At 63.3% G+C, this 24,526-nt stretch overlaps 1 protein-coding gene across 2 annotated transcripts; it reads right to left on the bottom strand.

Annotated features, from left to right (window-relative positions):
• Positions 1-5,125: 5,125 nt before the first annotated feature.
• Positions 5,126-24,128, bottom strand: NADSYN1 (NAD synthetase 1). 2 transcript variants are annotated; one of them, XM_004598272.2, is made up of 21 exons: positions 23,972-24,128; positions 22,590-22,650; positions 21,849-21,965; positions 17,817-17,870; positions 17,271-17,360; positions 16,352-16,403; positions 15,638-15,726; positions 15,431-15,548; positions 14,746-14,877; positions 13,803-13,877; positions 13,277-13,401; positions 13,017-13,065; positions 12,562-12,664; positions 11,052-11,220; positions 10,373-10,508; positions 9,772-9,878; positions 9,484-9,615; positions 8,979-9,051; positions 6,984-7,112; positions 6,395-6,571; positions 5,126-5,286 (listed from the first exon to the last, which is right to left on the bottom strand). In XM_004598272.2, the coding sequence occupies exons 1-21, from the start codon at positions 24,054-24,056 to the stop codon at positions 5,236-5,238; spliced, it is 2,124 nt and encodes a 707-aa protein (XP_004598329.2). In that variant the 5' UTR covers positions 24,057-24,128; the 3' UTR covers positions 5,126-5,235. The 2 variants fall into 2 exon arrangements, with proteins under 2 accessions (XP_004598329.2, XP_058518678.1); XM_058662695.1 differs by lacking the exon at positions 21,849-21,965.
• Between the last annotated feature and the right edge of the window lie 398 nt (positions 24,129-24,526).

Below are 24,526 nucleotides of genomic sequence, written 5' to 3'. Positions count from 1 at the left end.
GCGGCCCGTGCCCTCAAACCCAGACGGCCGCTCCCGTAGGACCGGGTTCCTCTCTTTCTCGTTTGTTTCTCCTTGTTTTTGCACAAAGCCATCTTGCAGGGAGGTTTCTTTGTTTTGTTTTCTCTCTAGTGTTGAAGATGTCCCAAAGTGCCAGCCGGTCTGGGGGCAGTGGCACCTGTGTTCACGGAGCCGGTTCCTGCAAACCCCGCATCTCCCCACTCCAAGCCCCCCACCCGAGTCCCCTGCGAGGCGGTACCCGCAGGTGCCAGGTCGCGGGGTATACAGAGCGAGGACTAAGCCGGGCCGCCCTGGGCAGCGGGAGGCCACTTCTGATTTCCTATCTGAGACCCCGGTGGGTGCGGGCGCCCCTGGCTGAGCAGGTAGCCAGCCCCCTCGAGGCCCCCCATCTGTCTCCCTGCACCCCCGAGCCGTGGGGCTGACTGTGGCCTTGGGAACATTCCGGAAGCCAACGGCTTGAGCAAGGAACGCCTTCTGGCCTTTGGGGTATTTATTGCCTTTTTTTTAAAATAGGAAATCAGTTCTGTGGTGAATTTGAGGGCTCCTTTTTTGGTTTTTTTTTTTAGTTCAAAGGTGGAAGTTTATTATCTTAGTTAAGCAAATATCATTGAGAGGAACTTAAGATGCCGTTATTACCAAAGATTTTTATGAATAAAGGCTTCTATTTTGGTAACATTTATCTCTATTTTTACTCACGGCCACGCCACTGTCAGAAAATTAGCATTTTTAAAGCTTGTACCATTAGTCTCCTTCATGATCTATACGAGTGCTAAATTGGCGGCCACTGCACTAACCAATCCTCTACAATTCCTGGAGCCACGGGAGACAGAGCAACAGGCATCTCGGCCGGGGCCCTGGTGTGATGCTGGCACGCGCGACCCGGGCACCGTGACCGAGAGCCACAGGTGTCCCAGGGTTTCCTTGTTTCTCGTGCTTCTGTGTTCTCATGTACAGCAAGCAGCTTCAAATGGGGTTTTGTATATAAATGTCGTATTAAAGATGAGGTGATGACCAAAAGTCCTTTTATGGGAAACCATCTTTTTTTTTTTTTTTTTTTAAGGTGAATGTACCCAAATCCACAGGGAACTGTGGCTGGACGTTCATGGCAATAAATTTGAATGTGCGACGCTGTTCTCGCATGCATGCTGTCCGTGTGTGCTGTGCGCGGGGGACCCTGAGGCCACCGCCCCCACGTGTCCAGGGCTGGTGTTGCAGGTGCGGGAGGATGCGTTTCTGGTGGGTTGCTGTAGAAGTTCCAGGCTTCACGCCTCTCAGAGTGTGAGCATGCACACTCCGTGCGTGCCTTGCGTGTCTGCATGTCTGTGTTCACATGCTTGGGTTCTGCAAGTGTCTGCATCGTGGGCGTGCCCTCGTGTGCATGTTGGTGTGGGAGGTTTGTTCCCATGCCTGTAGATGCACGTTTGCTGAAGTGTGCCCCGTGTCTGTCCGCACACGTGTCCCTCAATGAGTGTCAGTACGGGGCACGTGGCAATGTGCTCTGGCATCCTTTCCCAAGGGTGCCCGCATCCTGACCCCTGAGCCTACAACCTAACAATCTAAGGTTTCGTGGACCTAAAATGCACCCCCACATCTACGGACCCCAACCTGGGGCTGCCCGTTATGGTGGACAGGCGTGGCTGTGTCAGGAGCGAACATCACCTGTGACCACCTTCAGTGCACACCGCACTGGAGCAGCGCAGCCCCGGGCGGCCCTGTGGCCTCTGTTCCCAGGTCGCCATCCTGTGGCACTGCGCCATGGGCAGGGCCAAGGGACAGCACGCAGGAGCGTCTCAGGAGCACCTCCCTCCCCCTGCAGGCTCCAATCCCACCTCCTCCACCTCCGCTGTGAGGACCCAGTTAGGGAACCTAAACCTTGAGTCAGTTCAGGACTCCACTCCCTGCTTGTCTTCATCTTAAAGCGTAGAGAAAGAAGGGCCAACACTGTGACTCAGCTGGCTAATCCTCCACCCACCAACACCAGCATCCCGTATGGGCGCCCGTTTGAATCCCGGCTGCCCCACTTCCCACCCACTTTCCAGTTGTGGCCTGGGAAAGCAGCAGTGGACGGCCCAAGGCCCTGGGACCCTGCACCTGCATGGGAGAACCAGAGGATGGAAGATCTTTCTCCCTGTCTCTCCTTCTCTCTGTAAATCTGCCTTTCCAGTAGAAATAAACAAATCTTTTATTAAAAAGTAGGCATTCTCCTTTCACTCTGTAAATGCCCTCCAGCAGCAGCTGCCCAGGCCGCAGTCGTGTGTGAGGAACTCCATCCGGGTAGCGACAAGGGCTGAAGCCATCGTGTCCAGCATCCCTGGATGTGCTGAGCCTGGGTCAGCAGCTGAGTGGCTGGGACACGAGCCAGGCTGTCAGTATGGGATGGCCCAAGCAGTGGGTTCACCGTTGCACCAAACACCCACCCCAGGGCCACTCATTCACAGGCAGACGCAGGGAAGCTCGGAGGGGGCCAGTTCTCTGCTGGGTCTCATAGCCAGATGGCTCCCTGCTGGACCCAGCCTGGAGTTGGGGTGCTGACCAATCCCCACCAGCAGGCTCTGGAGCCAGGTGCTGGGATCTGCAAGCAGCATACTGTACCCCACACACTCGCTGGGGTCTGTGGCTTGCCTGGAGTGGGCTCTGACTGTGGGCCTCCAGGGTTGCAGAGTGTCCAAATGGTGGAGGCACAGCCTAGCGCTGCAAAACTCGGTTCTGCATGGTCCGGTTCTGCATAGCTGGTTGGTCCTCACGGCCCACAGTGCACATGTCCCACCTCCCACAGCCCCTCCACCCCTCCCTGGGCCACACTCGCCTGCCCTCCATCCGGTGGACAGCTGAGGCCATGGCTCCTGCAGCCACCTGCTGCTCTGGCCAAGTCTCAGCCCTCAGGCCAGTCAGGGGAGTCCCTGGACCACAGCCACTCCCACCCCAAGGCTGCACCGGGAGCCCCTGCCCTGACCTCCACACACACACATCCATAGGCCTCCAGGGACCTCACCAGCTAACGGTGACAGCCCCTAACACACCAGGTAACACTCCTCTCCCTGTGTTACATGGAAGCCACAACAGAGAACAGAGGTGCCAGCACCTGCCAGGACATTGGCCAGGAGGGAGGCTCAGAAGCAGCCAGCAAGGACACGTGGGTGGCTGACTGGACAGCGAGTGGGAGTTCTGCTCCTGGGCTCCCTGGAGCTGCCCTACCAGTGGCAACGGGCTCTGTGCCCTCCTCTGCCTCTTCCCCACACCTCTGTGCCCACAGCTGCCCAGGCTGCTGAGCCCCACAGGAACAGCAGTGGGGAGTCCAGGTGTGTGGGACCCTCGGCAGGCACCTGCTGTGAAACTTCTGTGGTGCGGAGCCCCCCTCGCAGCACCTCATGGTCCCCAGGCAGGCCCAGCCAGTGTCACACTGACCCCATGGTCCCCAGGCAGACCCAGCTCACATCACACTGACCCCATGGTCCCCAGGCAGGCCCAGCCCGTGTCACACTGAGCCCAAGGTCTCCTGGCAGGCCCAGCCCATGTCACACTGACCCTATGGTCCCCAGGCAGACCCAGCCCGTGTCACACTGACCCCATGGTCCCCAGGCAGGCCCAGTCCATATCACACTGACCCCATGGTCCCCAGGCAGGCCCAGCCCATGTCACACTGACCCTATGGTCCCCAGGCAGGCCCAGTCCGTGTCACACTGACCCCAAGGTCCCCAGGCAGGCCCAGCCCGTGTCACACTGACCCCAAGGTCCCCAGGCAGGCCCAGCCCGTGTCACACTGACCCCATGGTCCCCAGGCAGGCCCAGTCCATATCACACTGACCCCAAGGTCCCCAGGCAGGCCCAGCCCATGTCACACTGACCCCAAGGTCCCCAGGCAGGCCCAGCTCATGTCACACTGAGCCCAAGGTCCCCAGGCAGACCCAGCTCATGTCACACTGACCCCACGGTCCCCAGGCAGGCCCGGCCCGTGTCACACTGAGCCCAAGGTCCCCAGGCAGGCCCAGCCCGTGTCACACTGATCCCAAGGTCCCCAGGCAGACCCAGCCCGTGTCACACTGACTCCACGGGCACCCACCGCCCAGCACTGCGGCCAAGCGGTCCCCAGGCATCGTGCCCTGCTCCTGGCCCCAGCGACTCCCCAAAGACCTCTGCAGGGAGGTGTGTCCTTCCTCCCACGAGGCCACACCCTCACCTCCTTCAGGGCCTCGGCCGCTGCTAACCCTAACCCTCGGCCGAGCTGGAGGCACCCAGGGTCTGCAGATCACTGGGTCACGGTGCCATCTTGCTTCTGGGGCAGCTCGGGCACCAGGCCTGGGGACCCTTAAGCCTGGGCCCCCCGGAGGACGGAGCAGCCTTGCCCCTCACACGGGGCCCATCAGAGGACTGGTGGCCTCACCCCTCACACGAGGCCCCTGAGAACCGGGAGGCCTTCCCCTAGACAGGCAGCCTCATGCCTCAGTCAGGGCCCCTGGAGGACAGGGTGGCCTCCCCCCTTACACGGGGCCCATCGAGGACTGGGTGGCCTCCCCCCTTACACGGGGCCCCCAGAGGATGGGGCTCATTCCTCAGATGGGGCAGCTTCTCCTCTCAGTTGGGACGCCCTCTCTCACCCGCAGAAGGGACAGGCCACAGGGCACAGCCACTCCTGGCCAGGCCGAGGCCGTGAGGGACATCAGGAGCTGACAAGCAGCAAGGCCACCGTGGCGGCCTGTCCTCCTGGAGCCCTCAGGGGCCGCCTCTGCTCAGCAGACCTCCCTAGCCCAGGCCTGCCATACCTGGAGACCCCTGGCCTTGGGCCTTTGTCCAGCTACACCCTGTAGGGCTGAGAGACTGAGACGCCCTGGGGCCTGGGATAGAGGATTTCAGAACCAAGGGGAATGCCGGGTTCCCCACCCCGCAAACAGCCTCTGTGGACTCTGCAGGATGGGTAGGGAACTCATGGCAGGGCCATGCGTGGCAGGGTCAGAGCAGTGGCCAGGGCCATGGCCTCCACTCTCACAGCTAGGGCAGGGCACGGTCAGTCCCACAGCCCAATAAAGAGGCTTGGCGGGCCCCAGGGCCCCCTGGAGCGCAGGACTGGACAGGGGAAGTTGCAGGTGAGGCGGCCTGGGCTGCATGAGCAGCAAGAAGCGTTCACTTTATTGAGGTCTGGAGACTGCTGCTGGCCCACACACAGGAAGTGGATGCGGTGGAGGTGCGGACAGGGCAGCACGGCTGACGCCACCCGGGTCCTCAGTCGGGAAGGCCCAGGGCCTGTGGCGACTCCACGTCGAGCCGCAGCACCTGCGGAGGGAAGCCGTGAGAAGCCTCCACACACACACACACACGTGCGCATCCTGGCCCACCGCGAGGAGCGAGGGACCAGTGACCTCCGCCTCCCCCGTGTGGACACACGCCGTACTGCATGCCACCCTGGGCTCTGCACTTCCTGCAACTCCAGCCCCTGCCCACCAATGCAGCAATGCCAGGGCCAGTGGTGAGCCACGGCTGGCGGCCCCCATCCACAGAGAGCCCCACTTCCTGCTGCCTGGCCCCAGCCTTGCTCTGCTCCTCCACGGCCATCTTCCTTTCCCCGATCCCGTATAAGGCCCTCAGTCCAGCAGCTAGGACACAGGTGACCAGCTGTGGCAGCTGGCTAAAGCTGGCCCTGAACACTGCCTGCCAGCTGCCCGCTGTACCCAGAGGTCCCCTCAGGTCGCTAGCTTCCTCTCAGGGAGACCCCAGCTCACACCGGCTGGCCTTCCTGCCCGCGTCTCCTCTTGGCGGAGAGTTGACCAAGCATGTCCACCCGCAGTGGGGGCAGCTGGCCTTCTGCTAGCGACTCCATCACAGACACAGGACGGTGGGGGGTGAGAGGTCGGTGGGGGGAGGGGAGAGCTGGCTGAGATGACGGGGACCGACAGAGGCCTGCAGCCACGCCTGTGGACACCGACACCCACGCACGTGTGTGTACGTGAGCCATGACAGGAAACACGCGGCACCCGACAGCCTGCGAGTCCAGCACGGGATCTGCACACTGCCAGGACGCCGGTCCTGTCTTCTCTGCTATGCCAGGCCCAGCAGCCGGGCGGGGATCAGCTGGGGGTCCCAAGGCAGAGCTCGGCAGCATGGCATAGCAACCCACGTGAGCCAGGAAATGGCTGGGCATGGATGCCAACATCCTCCCGTGTGAAGTGACGGACACCTTGGTCCGCCTGGTCTGCTCACAGGCATCTGCCCATTGAGGCATTTAAGTGGGGGAAAAGAAAAAGAGACCCCAAGCCACCGTCTCCGCACCCTGGAGGGGTTTGTCAGAGGGCACCACGGCTCCCCTGAGTACCCAGAGCAGCCTCGGGCCGCCCGGGGCCAGGCGCCGCAGCCATGCGTCTGCAGAGCTACGGGCCGGACGCACCTGGTTCTCAATGCAGCGGAACTGCCAGGACCAGCGGGTGTTATAGAGAAACGGCCGCAGGTCGAACCTATTGTCGTCAGGGCTGTAGTTCTCAGCATGGTAGGCGGGCGTCAGCGTGGTCATCTTGTGTCTGTTGGCCGAGTACTTGGAGAAGAACTGCCGCACCTTGTCGGCCACCTGCAGGCACGCGCGTGGGTCAGGGCGGCGGGGCACGCCAAGGCTGGACAGGCCAGCATGGGTCACCGTGCATGCGTCCCTGCCAAGTGGCAGCAGTAGGAAGGCCAGGGCTCAGGCAGGGCAGGCTGACTCGGGGCAGTGGACGAACACCACAGGGCTTCTGGTCAGCTCCAGCTGTTGGGCAGCAGCCCCAGCCAGCAGCACACCAGGCCTATGATCGCCCTGGCTTGTGCGTCTGCCCCAGGAAGGGGTGAGGGCTAGCTCCTTCATGCTCACAAGGGCTCAGGTGGCTGGGGGCTGTGGGGCCCAGAGCCAAGGGTGAGGTACCATTAGCCCACGCCGGCTCTGCTCACGTGGGCTGGCTCCGGCAGCATCTCCCGGGCCCGTCCCTCCACGAGGCACCCAGGCTCACCTGCCTGGGGGTCCAAGTGTCCCTCCACAGCTGCAGCAGGCGGCAGAACATGCTGTAGGGCCCCATCTTGGCGAGCTTCCTGAGCCGCCCAAAGACCGAGAGCTCAGCATATGTCATGCCCATGTCCTCCTGCGGGGACAGGCACCAACCATAGGATGACAGGCAGCCTGAGTCAGAGCCGGCGGTGAGCTGGCCCTCGGTCCAAGGGTGGGGTGTCAGAGGAGAGACACATGGAGAAGAGGAGGGTGCCCCTGGGAAGATGGGGAGCTAAGCAATGCCAGGGAAGGTGGGAGAGGCAGAGGGGGCTGTCCCCCACACCTCGGGGCTCTCGGCATTGCTAGTACCTGGGCTTGGTAGGGCTGGACTCAAGACCACTGAGAGGAGAAATTCCTGCGGGCCAGGGGCACCCTGCATGGCACAGCACCCAGCCCAGGCGTGTCCTGCCCCTGCCTCCGGAGCCGCCTCTGTAAGGCACACAAGGTCCGGAGCGGAGGGACTGACTATCGGAACTCTGGGCCACGGGTGCCAGCAGCCCATGATTCTGGGCCATGGGAGCGCCCACATGTGGCAGCAGCCCCACGGTGCCAGGCCACAGAACCCCAAGCCCAGCCCTGAACCCTCAGTGGCACGCCGAGGCTCAGCCAGGCTGGGCCTGTGTTTCTCAGCATCTGCTCCAGCCCGCTACGCTTCTTTCACACCAGAGAGACAGCCGGGAACAGCGGATGACCCCTCGCCTGATGCGGCCGGCCCACCTCCCTCAGGCACGCCCCCTGCAGCTCCCTGGCTCTCCAGCCTGCAGGCGACCAGTGTGGTGGGAGCCAGGCCCCGTAACGAAATCTCCCCGAACAATCCCGACACACTGGACACACAGGAGATGCAATCAAAATGAAGACAGTGCTAACTGCAGTTGTGGCTGTCCCACTTCCCAGCCAGCTCCCCGCTAAGGCATGTGGGAAGCAGCAGAGGGCGGCCCAAGGCCTGGGCCCTGCACGCATGTAGGAGGCCCGGAGGGAGCGCCAGGCTCCAGGCGTCTGCCTTCTGCCTGGCCCAGCCAGCCCTGGCTGCTACAGCCTTCTGGGCAGTGGACCAGCTGATGGAAGATCTTCGTGTCTCTCCTCTCTGCAGACCTGCCTCTCAAGTAAAAATAAATAAATCTTAGAAAAAGAAAACCCCAGGGCTCACACACAGAATCGGGAGAGACTGGGTCTTCCGCTATGCTCTCCGAGGAGCCAGGGTGCCCCTTTACGGCATGTGCTGAGCATGTGTGAGCAGGCAGGGAGCTGGACCGCGAGGCCCCCGCCAAGGCAAGGCGGGACCCGCTCTCCGCCCGCAGGCGCCATGCTGCAGCCTGTACTACACGGGCACCGGCACCAACAAGTGCCTTTAGCAAGGTCCCACTATCAAGATCAAAACCAAAAATCAACTGTATCCATTCCCATGAGCAACAGGCAACCCAAAAACTAAATTCAAGAAACAGTTGCACTTAGAGCAGCACCAAAAAGAATGATGCTCTGAAAACCAGCCGTTCCTGAAAGCCGAAGTGAGATCACAGGAAACCAGGCCCAGTGGCGTTCCAGGCCAGCCCTCCACCGGTGGCACCAGCAACCCATATGGGCATCGGTTCAAGTCCTGCCTGTTCCTTGTCCAATCCATCTCCCTGCTAACGCAGCTGGGAAAGCAGCAGAGGATGGCCAAGTCCTGCACCCACGTGGGAGACCTGGAAGAAGCTCCTGGCTCCTGGCTTTGGGGAAGCCCAGCCCACTGCTGCCATTTGGGGAGCAAACCAGTGGATGGAAGATCTGTTTCTCACTCTGACCTGCTGGTCCTGCGCCACCCCTAGGTATCTCCAAGCTGGAAGCTGGGCTGACCCCAGAATGCACGTGGGAAGTCACAGACCCAGAGAGGCCTGGCGGTCCTGCCCGGGACAGGAGGCAGAAAGGTATTCCCACCCCAGGCAGGGAGGAGGGGGGGGAGCCTCGGAGCCATGGCCGTTACCTCATCCGTCTGGGACAGCTGTCCATCTCGGGCTAAGGGTTCCAACTCCGCAGTGGCTGGTGCCGACAGGATCCTGTGGCCATGACATGGGGTCGGCCACCAGGGCCAAAAATGCCCTCATCTGGCCACTTAAACCGTGGGCAGAGCCCAGCTGAGATTCAGGGCACTGGCGCCTCCCACAGGGAGAGGCACCCTGGGCAGAGGCAGCCTAACCGCCTAGGGCCCTAAGAGGGACAGCTCCTCCGGGGGTCACCCCTGGCTCCACTCCTGCTGGGAACACCAGTAACGTCTCCAGACAAGAGAGGGGACACCGTGGGCTCTCCCACTCAGCAGACTCAGTGGGCGCTGGGTACTTGTCTGCCGCAGGGTAACCAGCAGAGCCGAGGGTACTGGGGAAGCTACCACAGACAGCAAGTGTCCCCAGGGCTCCGTGGAGGGCAGCTGCTCTCCTTGGGGAAAGCTATGGAAGGCGGTCGTCAGGGCGGCTCGGCAGGGGCCCGCTCACCCCTGCAGGGCCGGAAGCTGGAAGCGCCCGATGCAGTAGCGGACGAAGGCTCTCAGGTCGGTCTTGCTGATGCCACCAATGGGGTTGATGTCCGCGCTGGAGCAGTCATACTTGGTCAGGTAGCCCAGCAGGCTGCGACAGACAGGGCACGAGCTCAGAGCCCGGCCACACAGGCAGCCAGGAGCTCGGCCGGTTACAGGGACCAGGAAGTACGGGGTGCGTGACGAAACATGGCAGTCACAGTGTGGGAACTGGGGGACCCTGGGACACGCTGCCAGCTGCACGCACCTCTCGTCCACGTTGGCAGACCCCAGCACCAGCAGTCCCCCGCGGACGCCCCGAGACCACAGGCTCAGCTGAGCCAGCAGGTAGGCGAGGACCATGCGGATTCGGGCCTGTGGGCGTGGTAGGGGGCACCCTGAGCACGCAGGGGCCCAGCACCCTTGGGAGGCTACCCTGGGACTCCGCAGTGACAAGCAGAGGCTGTCCATCTATGAGCCCTGGTCTGCCCAGCCAGGAGAGGCGGGGAACATGGAGCTCACACACACACACACAGGCTCATCCATACAGGTGCTTACCACAAACACACACTCTCACACTTATCCTGACACACATGTACATACTCACACCACACGTAAGGCTCACACATGTTCAACACACACACAGTCCCCGTGTCCACATGTGATCATGTACTTACACACTATCACACATACGTGTGCGTGTGACATGCTTACACACGGAGCCACACGCTTGTCCCTCCCACACAAGCCTGGTCCATGCACACCTTAACGCAGCTGCAGAGAGCCCTGCACACGACGCTGGGGATGAACGGCCTCTCCCCTGCCCCCCAGGCCCCACCCGCCCGGCGACCCCGGCCCAGGGGCGGCACCTGCACGTTCTGCAAGGCCAGGTTTTCCCTGCAGCTTCCTCCGTGAACTGCGAACTGAGGACTCTTGCCCGTGACCAGGCTGAAGATGCCCACCACGGCCTGGACAGCGGGGTCGATGCTTAGGCCAATGTGGTGGCTGTGGGGGGGACAGCGAGAGAGCAGCGCGTGTGTGAGGCAATTCTCGCGTGACACACATCACTGCGCCACAGTCCAACATGACCACCAAGGCCCCTGCACCCTGCAGCGCTCATGGCCACTGCTCTTTCTGCCTGTGGGCCCGGCCACACGGGGCATTGTCTGGCACAGACCCCCTCGCCTGGCCCTGGGCCTGGTTCCTGTCCCTCAGCACAGCACAGAGAGGAACTACCCCAGCGCTAGCTGTCCCCCACACTCCCACTCAGAGGCAGGACAAATGAAACCTGCCAAAAGGACTGCACCCCCTTTGGAAAGGTGTCGGCCCACTTGCCTCAGGTGGAGGTGGGGAAGGCCCTGCCCTTGCCACCCCCGTCCCTTTGGAAAGGTACGCCCAGGACGCATGGAAGAGGGCAGAGGGCGGGCTTCATCCTGCCCAGCCTGGAGCCGGGAGCTGGGGCCGGGGAGTGCAGATGCCCGCGGCAGGACCCCAGTGTAGGCACCAGCATCACTGCCTGCCTGGCGAACCCCACGGGCCAACCACTACCTTCCGATCTGCTGGGCCAGCTCACGGGCCCTGCTGCAGGTCTCCTGGGAGGAGTTCTGGCTGGCCATGTAGCAGGTGGTCAGCACGCGGCCACAGAGCTCCCGGGGGTCTTTGGGGCTGTAGTTGCTCTGGTCCACGATGGCCCGGATGTCAGCCAGTACGTCCTGGTCTGTGAGTCACGAACACAGGGACAGGCCAGCAGGGCTGTGTGGGGTTCAGACTCACGCCCGCAGACAGACAGCCCCGCATGGTCACAGGAGCCCAGCTCGGCCCTGCACGGTCACCACGCGCCCAGCTCAGCCCCGCAGGGTCACAGGAGCCCAGCTCAGCCCCACAGGGTCACAGGAGCCCAGCTCAGCCTCGCAGGGTCACAGGAGCCCAGCTCAACCCCACAGGGTCACAGGCGCCCAGCTCAGCCCAAACAGTCACCAGGAGCCCAGCTCAGCCCCGCATGGTCACCAGGAGCCCAGCTCAGCCTCGCAGGGTCACAGGAGCCCAGCTCAGCCCCGCAGGGTCACAGGAGCCCAGCTCAGCCCCACACGGTCACAGGAGCCCAGCTCAGCCCAAACAGTCACCAGGAGCCCAGCTCAGCCCCGCATGGTCACCAGGAGCCCAGCTCAGCCCCGCAGGGTCACAGGAGCCCAGCTCAACCCCACAGGGTCACAGGCGCCCAGCTCAGCCCAAACAGTCACCAGGAGCCCAGCTCAGCCCCGCATGGTCACCAGGAGCCCAGCTCAGCCTCGCAGGTTCACAGGAGCCCAGCTCAGCCCCGCACGGTCACCAGGAGCCCAGCTTAATCCCACAGCGTCACCATGCGCCCAGCTCAGCCCCGCACGGTCACCAGGAGCCCAGCTCAGCCCCGCAGGTTCACAGGAGCCCAGCTCAGCCCCACACGGTCACAGGAGCCCAGCTCAATCCCACACAGTCACAGGAGCCCAGCTCAGCCCAAACAGTCACCAGGAGCCCAGCTCAGCCCCACATGGTCACAGGAGCCCAGCTCAATCCCACACAGTCACAGGAGCCCAGCTCAGCCCCACACGGTCACCAGGAGCCCAGCTCAGCCCCAGATGGTCACAGGAGCCCAGCTCAGCCCAAACAGTCACCAGGAGCCCAGCTCAGCCCCAGATGGTCATCGGAGCCCAGCTCAGCCTCAGATGGTCACCGGACACCCAGCTCAGCCTCACAGTCACAGGCGCTCAGCTCAGCCCCACCTTGTACCCCTACAGCCTCTCATGCCCTCAGCTGTGTGCCGTGTATGGACGGGGGGTTAGGAAGCTGGGCCTGGGCTGCCTGGCCCTTGGTTGGAACCCCTGCCCTGGCCACAGATGGGACACGTGAGCAGGCAGATGAGGCTACGTGGGCACCACACCCACAAGAGGTCCTTAGTGGCTGGACCCACGTCCGTGACATCTGTGCACAGCCCTGCAATGCCCCCTGCCCAGCAGTCTCCCCTGCCCCACCCCATGCCCCTTTGCTCACTGCAGCCCCTCAGGCTTCCACCATCACCTACTTCCACTCCGCACAGCCTCACAGACCTGGTGGCACATGGAGTAGACCAGGCAGGCCGTGGCCGCGCTGTCCACGCCCCCACTCAGTGGCAGGAAGAACCCGGCCTGCAAGGGGCAGGTGGACACAGGTGTGAGCCTCAGCTAAGAGCCCTACCCAGGGACCTGCCCAGCTGCTGCCCAGACCCCGGGAAAGCAGGTGTGGAATGCCCAGGCCAGGGGGAGGAACGCCCTTGGCCATGGGGCAGCGCCAGCTGGCTGAGGGACAGGACCCCACAGGAAGGTGTGTGGTGAGCCCAGGGGCTGTGGCTGCCAGTGGGGCCCAGCCCGGCCATGGCACCGGGTCCCTGAGCTGCCCGCTGAGACAGAGGTGAACCGCGTCTGGCTGCTCGTATTGAGCAAAGCACAGCAGGTGGAAACAGCCCGAGCAGTAGCCGTGGAGGCTGGACGCGCCGCTCACCTGTTGGCTTCGTCTCAAGAAATCCCAGAGCCAGCAGGCAGGTCCCAGGCTGCGGAGCAGGCAGTACGCACATGAGCTGCGCCCATCTGGGACGCCCCACCCTTCCCACTCCCAGCCTGCAGGGGTGGGGGAGGGAACTTGTGGGAACCGCCCTGGAGATCTGACTCCGCCCTGGGTGCCGGACACTGCCTCCACTGTCCACAGCCTCACCCACAGACACCCAAGCAGCCGGGCAGCCCTGGGCACAGCCAGGCACACACCTTATCTCCTCCTCAGGGCTGTGGTACGTCCACTCCACAGGTGCAGACACGGGCTCCAGGAGGTCCTCAGGCCGTGAGAGGGCAAAGTCCACCTTCACCCGGGGGTAGGGGCTCACCCTGCTGGCCTGTGGTGGACGGTCAGACCTTGGAACATCCCCACCGGGAGCCGCACGGCTGCCCGAGGTGAGGCAGGGGATGGTGACAGCGGTGCAGGCAACAGAGCCCTGCCCACAGCCACTGGGAACGGAGCACAGCAACCCCTGGGGGGCAGCGGGCAGACTGCTGCCCGGGAAGATGAATACCAAGTTCCCACAAGCCCCAGCGGCTCTATGCCCAGGAGCACTGCACAGAGACGCGCAGACAGGAACACACCCCTGCCAGTATTCCCAGCAGACAGATGTGCCCATGGCCTACAAGGACAATGCAGGAAACTGAGGCACGCACACACACACACGCACGCCGAGGCGTGCCCACCAACACTTCTGCACCTGGCGAGCGCCAAGCAGATGGCCACCAGGGCACTCACCGCCAGGTTGCGGGACGATATCTCTGCCCTGTAGCTCCGGACGTCCTCCAGGTCCAGGGTGGCTGTGAGGACTTCCTGGAGGAGGCGTTTGGGGAGAGAAAGTGACTATGTACACCCCTGCCCATCACCAGGAAGGCCCCAGGAGGGTCCAGCCCGGGGTCAGCACCAGCTGCTCTCAGCCAGTCATGGACACGGCCAACAGTGCAGCACTCTGGGCTGTGGCCCTGTGGGGAGGGAGGGCTGGTGGCTCTGAGATCTTGGCGCACACACAGATCCCCAGGTGCTTGGTGGCAAGGCGGGCTGCAGCGTCTCCAATGCAGCAGAGGGGTGGAGGACTGGACCTGGAACAGGCACACAGCTGCCATGGCCTGGGCAAACCCACGTGAACAGAGGGACAGGGCACAGACACACACTCGGCCCACGGCAGGAGCCCCCAGGTCTTGCTAAGGTGCATGGTGAGCTCCAGGGGCCTCCTGGGACACTGTCCTCCCTGAGGGCAGCTGGAGGAGCCTGCAGGGAGAAGCTTGTGGCCGCACCGGCTGCCCATGGCATCACCGGCCCCTGCCTCCCGCCGCAGCAGAGCCAGGAGAGCCTGGGCGTAGGTGTGGCGACCACCTCCCCGTCGGCACCTCCAGAAACACCACACCAGGGTAGCCTCGTGGATGCAATTGCAGAGCAGGTAACGGTGCCAAAAGGGCACCCTCCCTCCCGCTGGCCAGTGCACGCTCCACAGCCCCCTCCTGCCTGCGGCTGTGGGGTCTCCACAGCCCCGCTTCCAGGGCCAGACTAGCACATGCTGCTTGGATGTATGGGCCGTGCCATCTGTGACCAGGGTCTGCCTCCCCTGCTCCTGTACCAAGCACCATCCCCCCGGGCGGAGACCCCTGCCCACGGCAGCCCGCATCCAAAGGGCAGGCCTCGGCCCTGGGCACCCGTCCATTACCACATCCTCCAGGGAGAACTGGGCCCCCTGTGCAAAGATGCTGCCGTTCATGGCGATCATGGCGCAGCCATCGTAGTAGAGGCGGTCTCCATCGCAGCCCTTCTGGTTGGCCAGCAGGTAGATGCCCCCGTTCTGGGAAGGGCGGGGCGAGAGCTGTCGGTGCTGGCCTCTCCCTCTGCCCCAGCCCCAGGCAGGGTATGCTCTGACACCGGTAACAGCACAGACTACTGTGCCTCTTCCTCTTCCCAGAGTGGCCAGGAGGGAGGGGTGAGGGCCAGCATGCCAAGACCTGGGAGCCGTCATCAGCACAGGCCCACCCAGTGGTCAACACAGGCCTGCCCAAAGGAGGGGGCGTGGTCGGCAAGGCCTGCCCAAAGGAGGGGGCGTGGTGGGCAAGGCCTGCCCAAAGGAGGGGGCGTGGTCCGCAAGGCCTGCCCAATGGAGGGGGCGTGGTTGGCACAGGCCTGCCCAAATGAAGGGGCGTGGTCAGCAAGGCCTGCCCAAAAGAGGGGGCGTGGTCAGCACCTGCCTGCCCAATGGAGGGGGCGTGGTCCGCAAGGCCTGCCCAATGGAGGGGGCGTGGTCAGCACCAGTCCACCCACCACTGGTCAGCATAGGTCAGCACACTGAGTCTGGGCTGCAACAAGGCCCCAAGTGCTCCAGCCGCCTGCCCGACCCTGCCTACCTTGGTGGTGGCCACGGTCACCAGGTCCACTCTGGCGTGGGCTTTGCGGAGCACGTGGTGGCTGCCTGAGGCATTGGTGAAGATCTCCACACCATCCAGGCCCATGTCCACGTGCGGGCTGCAGGCAGAGGCAGGCGTGGACTCTCACAGCCGCCTCCCCCAGCATCTCCACGGCCCCCCTCCTGGAGCCCAGGCCTGCCCGCTGACCTGTGGGGCGTCCAGAGCTCCTCGCAGATCTCACTCCCGAGGCAGGTGTCCAGGGTGGCCAGAACCGCATCTCCAAAGGGCACAGTTTCCTGCAGGTGGAAGTCAGCCACCCCTGTGAGCTCCGTCGCCATCCTGTACCCAGGAAGATGTCCCCTTCCCCCGCCCCCGCCAACAGACAACAGAACATGCCCACCCCAGGAAGCCCACCCCGAGTCCAGGAGACCACCATGCTGGCTGGCTGCTGGACCCTGCACCCTGGCTTCCGGGTGCCTCCTGAGCCTGACCACGTGGGCATGATGGAGTTCTACCTCCACTTGTCCACAAGGGGACCGGGCCACACAGCCCTCCTTGCCACGCACAGGGGCAGGGGCTGGACTCTACAGCCTGCACCCCATGGCAGTGAGCGATCCCGGGACACAGCAGGATCAGGCCCAACAGAGGAAGAAGCCAATGAATACAACCCCTACAAGTCCTTCTCGGTCCCAGGAGGCCAGGAGGAGCCCATCCAGGATGACTGGGACCCCACAGGGGGAGAGTCCTGCCAGGCTGGCCAGAGGCCCACACACACCAGGGCAGCCAGCTCCCTGGGGACCCCACGGCCATGCCCTCCACAGCGCTTTCTGCCCCTCCTACCATGTGGGGGAGAGGCCCAGCCCACACAGAGCCAGGAACAGCAAACCCACGAGGGAAGTGGCTTCCCGTCCAGGGCCTCACCTGCTGTGTCAGATCCTTCAGCATCCGGGGGAGAAAGTACTCCTCCACCTGCCTGGGGGGGCAGAGCAGGGGTGAGATGTGTGCGCAGGAGATGGGGAGACGACCACACCCACCTGGGAAACACAGGGCCCTGCACACCCACCTGACACACACAGGGCCCTGCACACCCAGCCAACACACAGGGCCCTGCACACCCACCTGACACACACAGGGCCCTGCACACCCAGCCAACACACAGGGCCCTGCACACCCACCTGACACACACAGGGCCCTGCACAACCACCTGACACACACAGGGCCCTGCACACCCACCTGACACACACAGGGCCCTGCACAACCACCTGACACACACAGGGCCCTGCACACCCACCTGACACACACAGGGCCCTGCACACCCACCTGACACACAGGGCCCTGCACACCCACCTGACACACAGGGCCCTGCACAACCACCTGACACACACAGGGCCCTGCACACCCACCTGACACACACAGGGCCCTGCACACCCACCTGACACACAGGGCCCTGCACACCCACCTGACACACAGGGCCCTGCACAACCACCTGACACACACAGGGTCCTGCACACCCACCTGACACACAGGGCCCTGCACACCCACCTGACACACAGGGCCCTGCACACCCACCTGACACACACAGGGCCCTGCACACTTATGGCACTCACAGGAGGCCTCCAACCACCTTGCACTGCAGACCAGGGCCAGCCCTGGCCATGAGCCAAGCGTCCCTCACAGTGAGGGCGTGGCCACTGCACCATGGGCTGCACATTCTTGATTGACTAAACAGCCCTGGCCACCAAAAATCCACCACTCAGAATGTTCCTGAAGCCACCACCCTGGAGGCAGCCAATGCCAGGCCCCTGCCCTGTCCCTGCATCTGTGTCCTGCGGCCACTCACCGGTTCCGCGACCACGGGGTGAACCAGCGCATCTCGTGGTAGTTGCCTTCATTGGCCAAGGCCATCTTGGGTCTGATGAGCAGGATTTTCCTAGAGGTCAGACGGTGCTGAGCCCCGGCTCTCGGGCTGGCAGCAGCACAGCTGCCAAGCCACAGCCCTGGCTAGCCACAGGAAGCCCCCCGCCAGGGCTTGGCTCCAAACCCCACCTTCTGGGCCTTGCCAGTGCCCTTGGGAGCCCGTGGTGACTGAGACCCAGCCCGGAGAGGTCACAGAACCCATGTGTCCACGCACTACCCTGAACCAGGGTGGGTATTTCCTGGAGTATCCAGCACTGGGCTCCCAGGATGCCAGCTCAGATCCCGGCCTGGGGCCAAGGGGATTCATCGCCAACTCTTCCCAGGCCACCTGCTTCCCCCAGGACCACCTTGTCCCAGGTCACCTCCCCCGCCCAGCACAGGCTACCTCCCCCTGGGCCACCTCCTCCCCGCAGGACCACTGCCCCCCAGGGCCACTTCCTCCCAGGCCACCTCCTGCAGGGGCTCCTACCTGTTGAGAAAGATGACCCTGCAGTTGTAGCGTACATTGCGGTGCATGACGGGCCTGCAGGAAACAGGGCAGGTGCTTGCATTTGCCCACCACAGTGGGGTCCCCCCAGTCCCCCACACCTCCCCAGCAGCAGTGGGAACCACAGGCCCTCCTGTCATGTTCTCAGATGGAGTTTCTAAAAAGGGCCTGCATGTACCTCCCATGGGCACTGACCCAAAACCAGAAGACACTGTGGTAGGCCAGGTGTCCACATCTGGCCCCTGCCCTCACTGAGCTCAAATGAGGAGGCTTCTTGCCACACCTGGACACGAGGTCCAGCCCCAGCAGGACACGGCCTGAGAACCACTGGGCTCTAAAGCATCGCCTCTCTATGCTGCATCAGCCCCTCTGGCCACAGGGTGGCGCTTCCCGCTCACTGTACCCTCTGGACAACAAGAAGCAGCCCTGGCTGCAGCTAAGGGACCAGGTCAGAGGGGCATAGCAGGGGGTGCAGTGGGGGCAGAGCTGGGCTGTCCTGGCTGCAGCTAAGGGACCAGGTCAGAGGGGCATAGCAGGGGGTGTGGTGGGGGCAGAGCTGGGCTGCCCTGGCTGCAGCTAAGGGACCAGGTCAGAGGGGCATGGCAGGGGGTGTGGTGGGGGCAGAGCTGGGCTGCCCTGGCTGCGGCGGAGGGACACGGCATGTGTAGCACATGGCAGGAAGATGGGCGCTGGGGCTTCACAGGCTGCCGTTCTGCCACTGGCCCTGCACCCTCAGCCTCCACCCCGGGATCACCCGGGGGTGGCTCACCCCGGCCCAGCGCTGGCCACGGCATGTGGACCTGGAGAGCGTCTAGTCCCCCCCCGAAGTCAAACCCAGATGTGCCATGGCCCACACACACACAGGGGCCCTTTCATCCCAGGGTGTCTGGCATTCAAGATGGAGACGCCTCCCACAGCACTTCTGGCCTCCAACCTCGCAAGCCGCGTGCACAGAGAGCAAAGGTCAGAGTTCAGAGGTAGCAGTCACTCGAACGCTTTCAACGTCAGCCCGTCAGCGCCAGCCGACGGCAACCGACGCCCACCAGGAAGCACTTGTCCCCGTCTGCCCGTGGAGGCCAGCTTTCGTTGTTAAAGAACATTCCAGACACATGTGATCCAGAAAAGACCAAACAGAGAACGGTGCTGCAAGTGACCAGGAAACACGAGAAACGGGCGAATCCCGAAAAGGCATTCCACCACGCTCCTGCCCCATCTGCTTTGAACAAGCCCAGAGGCGTGGCCCGCTGCGGAGGGCAGGGCAGCAGGCACGGGACGGAGGGCAGGCCAGGGCGGCAGTGGGTACGGGACAGAGGGCAGGCCGGCCAGCCCCAGTAGCTGGGGCGGGACTCAGCAGCCCCTCCCAGGCAGCATGGGGGAGCTCTGGAGTTCCTATTCCTGTTTCACGTGTCAGCTTACAAATTTCCTAAATATTATGCTTCAAAGGAAAGGAAAAAAATCAGCATGGGTGGTTGGCAAAGCGGTTAGGATACCAGAGTGCGCCCCCATGAGAGGCCTGGGTTCCACACCCACACCCCCACTCCTGGCGCCTGGTTCCTTGGCCACCCCTAGCAAGCAGCACAGCTGGTTCAAGTGTCATCCTGTCATCCCCAGGGGTGACCCACATTGAGTTCCCAGCTCCCAGCTGTGCCCTCGGACCGACTCCACTGTGCACACCTGGGGATGGCTGTGCCCTCGGACCGACTCCAGCCACTGTGCACACCTGGGGATGGCTGTGCCCTCGGACCGACTCCACTGTGCACACCTGGGGATGGCTGTGCCCTCGGACCGACTCCACTGAGCACACCTGGGGATGGCTGTGCCCTCGGACCGACTCCAGCCACTGAGCACACCTGGGGATGGCTGTGCCCTCGGACCGACTCCACTGAGCACACCTGGGGATGGCTGTGCCCTCGGACCGACTCCACTGAGCACACCTGGGGATGGCTGTGCCCTCGGACCAACTCCAGCCACTGTGCACACCTGGGGATGGCTGTGCCCTCGGACCGACTCCACTGAGCACACCTGGGGATGGCTGTGCCCTCGGACAGACTCCAGCCACTGAGCACACCTGGGGATGGCTGTGCCCTCGGACCGACTCCACTGTGCACACCTGGGGATGGCTGTGCCCTCGGACCGACTCCACTGAGCACACCTGGGGATGGCTGTGCCCTCGGACCGACTCCACTGAGCACACCTGGGGACTCACCCAGCAGGTGGCGGCTGCTTCATTGGTCACTATCTCTGACTCTCAGATAAACAAAAAATTGGGGGGAAAAAATTCAGATGTGACTCCTATCATTTTAACAATAAAAGCTTGGAGAGTGCATGGAAAGTGTCCTATCTCCCCACCTCTCCATAACGTTGTTTAAAAACAGGCTTTTTAAGTTATCTTTTTTTCCTGCTGTTGATTTTGTTTTGTGGCTTTTCATTTAAGGGGATGTACAGTAGCTGTGTCATGGAGACTATCCTATCCAGATGTGAGGATACAATGCAGTAGGCATCTCGACTTCCAGACCAAGATGGACTCCCAATGAAACTGTTTACTGTATCTTGACAATAGGATGCTGGACTCTCTGCCATTGTCCATGCCCGCAATGATGGACCTATGACTGTGTATGAAGAACTATACTTCAGTAATATAGGGAAACTCAGTGACAGGGAGGAAATTGGGGGGATGGTAAGGGAAATCCCAGGGCCTATGGAACTATATCATAAAATATTAACAATAATTTAAAAAGAAAAAATAGGTTTTTAAAGTTCCAAGCCCACCAAGAGAGGTCTGAGGGGAAAGATGAACCACGGCAGTATGCTCTCATCGGGCGGGCTCTGCAGGTCAGGGCTGGAGGCGGCGGGGCGATGCTGGGCTGCTGGGACGGGCTCCGGCCAAGGGCTGCCGGCTGGCTCTGGAAGCTGGGAAGGCGAGGACACGGCCCCTCCCCAAAGGCCTCTGAGAGCAGCCAGACTTGCTGCAGGCCTGTCCCCACTGCAACCTCTCACCCCCAGGTCAACATTCACCCTCGCTTCAGGGGGTAAGCGTGCTAATCTTCTGCCTGTGCCACGGGGATCCCATATGGGCACCGGTTTGTGGCCCGGCTGCTTCACTGCTCTGCCAGCTTCCTGCACGTGGCCTGGGAAAGCAGAGCAGGCTGGCCCAAGCCTTGGGCCCCTGTACCCATGTGGGAGACCCGGAAGAGGCTCCTGGCTCCTGGCTCCTGGCTTCAGATCGGCTCAGCTCCAGCCATTTTGGCTACTTGGAGAGTGAACCAGTGGATATGGAAGATCTCGGTTTTTCCTTCTCTTTGTAAATCTGCCTTTCAAATAAAAGTAAACAAATCTTAAAGTTCAGGCCACTGCTGTGTGTGAGGTCGCCGGCCACAGCGGGCCACACAGAGACACAGCGCCACACCCCCTCGCCACAGTGGGAGTGCGTGGCGTGCTGCCTGAGAGATCCCACGGCACGGCCGTCAGCGCGAGGACTGATGGGAGGGGTGGCAGAGGAGATGCGGGTGAATGCCAGGCTCCAGGAGACCGAGAGGAGAGAGCGGCAGGCGGGAACAGCCCCGGGGGTGGGCACAGCACCCTGAGAATACACTGCAGCGCGTCCACACCTACAAAACCCACACCACCCGGGGCCGTGTGGTCACGTCAGCGTGGAGTGACACGCAGCCAACCCCCAGGTAGGGTGGGACGTGGGGAGGACTCCCTGCAAGGGAGGGAAGCAACAGCATGCACCCACAGGCAGAGCAGGTGTCCGTGTGTGCAGAGGAAGCTTCTAGAAGAACGTGCAAAAAATAGCTTCCAAGGAGTGCCTCCTTAGGGCGTCAGGTGGCTGGGAGGCAGGAGGCAGGGCAGGAACAGACCCCTCTTCCAGCACAGGGCCTCTTACACCTGGGACACAGGCACATCTCACTCCCTCCCCCCTGGCGAGCCAGGCGCTGCGTGCCCCCTCCCCGCCCCGCACTCACACAGCCAGAGGAGGGCGCCGTGTGCCAGCACCCCTGAGCTTACACTCACATGCCCACATCACAGATGATGTCCTGAGTGACCGGAGAGTCCAGAAGGGCGGCCAGGACTTGGAGGGAATGCAAGAGCGTGTCCGACTCGTAGTAATGATCCCAGCATCCGTAGCCACTGCAGACAGGGTGAGGAACAGGTGAGGCCAGGCACACGCCCGGTGAGCAGCAGGCCCAGGGTCCAGGGTCCGGTGCTGTCTGTACCCGCCTGTGTGGGGGTGCAGCTGGGGTATGGGTCAGCTTCCCAATCTCCCAGGTGAGTCCCCTGAGCAGGCCCAGGTGGCCGCAGCGCCAAGGCAGACCACGCCTTCAAGCTGCAATTAAGGAGCCCTGGGCCCACTTGGCGCACTCCCAGCCTTGGGTCACCAAGGGAGCACATGTCCGCTCTCGGCTCCTGCTCCTGGGACGCCCAAGCAGATGCCAGGGGCATGGGGGCTTCTCTGCCACACAGATGACGCTCTGTCACAGCTGGCTGTGCCCATGCAACCCTGATTGGATGCCCTCCCCAAGGCCCAGCCTCCCACCATGCCACCTGCCGAGACCTGGCGCCCACAGTCACCCGACATCGGGATGTAGATGGATCAGGCTCTAGCCTGCCCAAGGGACCCCCAGGCCCACCCAGGTGGCGGCCAGCCTCCTGAGCGGGGGCTCTCACAGGACTCCCCAGTTCCCCGGCAGGCTCGGCCCTCAGGGCACGTGTGTGTGTACACCCATGCACCCCCATGAGTGTGCCTATTCTCACCATATTTCCAGCTCGGGTCCGAGCCTGTACCTGGCTCCTCTGCTCTTGGCAATTTCAATACCTGTTTGTACAGAGAGGGAGGGGGAGGCAGTTTCAGCCCCCACGACTCGCCCCAAGGCAGATAAAACACACGGCTGCCTCAGTTACACTTCAGAGAAACACAGAAATGGGGCCAGCACTGGGACATGGGACGCCTCAGACAGCAGGATCCCATTTGGGCGCCGGTTCTAATCCCGGCAGCTCCACTTCCCATCCAGCTCCCTGCTTGTGGCCTGGGAAAGCAGTCCAGGATGGCCCAAAGCCTTGGGATCCTGCACCCGCGTGGGAGACCCAGAGGAAGCTTCAGGCTCCTGGCTTCATACCAGCTCAGTTCTGGCCACTGAGGTCACTTGGGGAGTGAATCAGCGGACGGAAAATCTTCCTCTATCTCTCCACCTCTCTGTGTATCTGACTTTCCAGTAAAAATAAATAAATCTTTAAACAAACAAAAAAAGAAAATGAATCGCAAGCAACCCAAACATGGTGTCCTCCTGCTGATAAGTGGGCAGCGGCGGCCAGGGCACGCGGGCACACACCTGCAGGAGGCGGGCAGGGGCTCGCGGGCACACACCTGCAGGAGGCGGGCAGGGGCTCACGGGCACATACCCGCAGGAGGCGGGCAGAGGCTCGCAGGGCACACACCTGCAGGAGGCGGGCAGGGGCTCACAGGGCACATACCCGCAGGAGGCGGGCAGAGGCTCGCAGGGCACACACCTGCAGGAGGTGGGCAAGGGCTCGCAGGGCATACACCCGCAGGAGGCGGGCAGGGGCTCACGGGCACACACCTGCAGGAGGCGGGCAGGGGCTCACAGGGCACACACCTGCAGGAGGTGGGCAGGGGCTCGCGGGCACACACCCGCAGGAGGTGGGCAGGGGCTCGCAGAGCCCACCTCAGCACCCCGAGGAGGAGCCTGACCTGGGCAGCTGGGAGGTGGCTGCCCACGCGCCAAGGCTCCAGCCCGGGCAGCATCCACCAGCTGGGCGAGGGCAGCCACGTGCCACCGAGGCTCTGCGGCGGAGGGGTCTCCGGGGACGGCCCCCCAAGCCTCTGCCTCCCCACGAAGCAGCTCGGAGTGGTGGCTGGCAGCAAGCAAGGCCGTCCCTGGGGTGCCGGGGCGCAGGGGCGCAAGGGCGCCCGGGCCAGGCGACCCCAGGTGAGCCGGCTCGGCTCCCTGCTCAGGTCACTGCCCGCCTCCACGCCGGCGGTGTGGACGGAAGGGCCTTGCTCTGCCCTCGCAGGACCCCGGACCCCTGCAGAAAGCGGGGTGCAGGTGGGCGCCCGTGCACGGCTGCACCGCGGCCCCTCAGGCGCACCGCCCCGCCGCGCACCCCCCGACACGCACTCTTCAAAATCCTGCGCAGGTTGCCCTCGAAGTCCAGGGCCCACTGGTTGAGCGCGCAAGTGGCCACGGTCACCTTCCGGCCCATGCTGCCCGGGGTCGCCCAGGTGTCAGCAGCAAAGAGCACAGAGCACTTCCGGTCGGCGGCTTCGGCCGGACGCCCCGCGAAGCCCCGCCCCGCGACGTGAGCCCAGCCTTCCGTGAGGCCCCGCCCCCGCGACGCAAGCCCCGCCCCCAGGGCGAGACGGACCTGGGAGAACCCGGGCGCCTCAGCCTGGAGCCCCGCCCATGCCGGCCCCGCCCATTGACGCTTTCCCCGCCCACGGCCGCTCGGCCCGCCCAGTGACGGCCGCTCCGCCCACTGAAGCTTACCCGCTCACGTCGGCTCCGCCCCGCCCATGGCACGCTCGCCCCGCCCACTGCCTTCCCTCCCGTGAAGCGCCCGGCCGCGCCTGCGCAGTGAGCATCCCTGCGCCCGCCCCGAGGTCCAGCCTGCAGGTCCAGCGTTGTGGCCGCGTCCTGTGCTGCGGGTCCCCCCAGCGCTGGAGCCCGGCAGGG

This window comes from Ochotona princeps, chromosome 4 (genome assembly GCF_030435755.1).
Source record: "Ochotona princeps isolate mOchPri1 chromosome 4, mOchPri1.hap1, whole genome shotgun sequence".
Taxonomy (NCBI): domain Eukaryota; kingdom Metazoa; phylum Chordata; class Mammalia; order Lagomorpha; family Ochotonidae; genus Ochotona; species Ochotona princeps.
Note: the sequence above shows the minus strand (reverse complement) of the source record. Positions and strands in the feature narration are given on the sequence as shown.

Excerpts from the sequence above, each read along its gene's own strand:
- NADSYN1 (XM_004598272.2), bottom strand. The coding sequence starts at position 24,056 with ATGGGCCGGAAGGTGACCGTGGCCACTTGCGCGCTCAACCAGTGGGCC. Across the intron at positions 16,404-17,270 it reads ACCCCGTGGTCGCGGAACCG|GCAGGTGGAGGAGTACTTTC; the intron begins GTGAGTGGCCGC and ends CTGCCCCCCCAG. Across the intron at positions 13,402-13,802 it reads TATCGTCCCGCAACCTGGCG|GCCAGCAGGGTGAGCCCCTA; the intron begins GTGAGTGCCCTG and ends CGTCCACCACAG.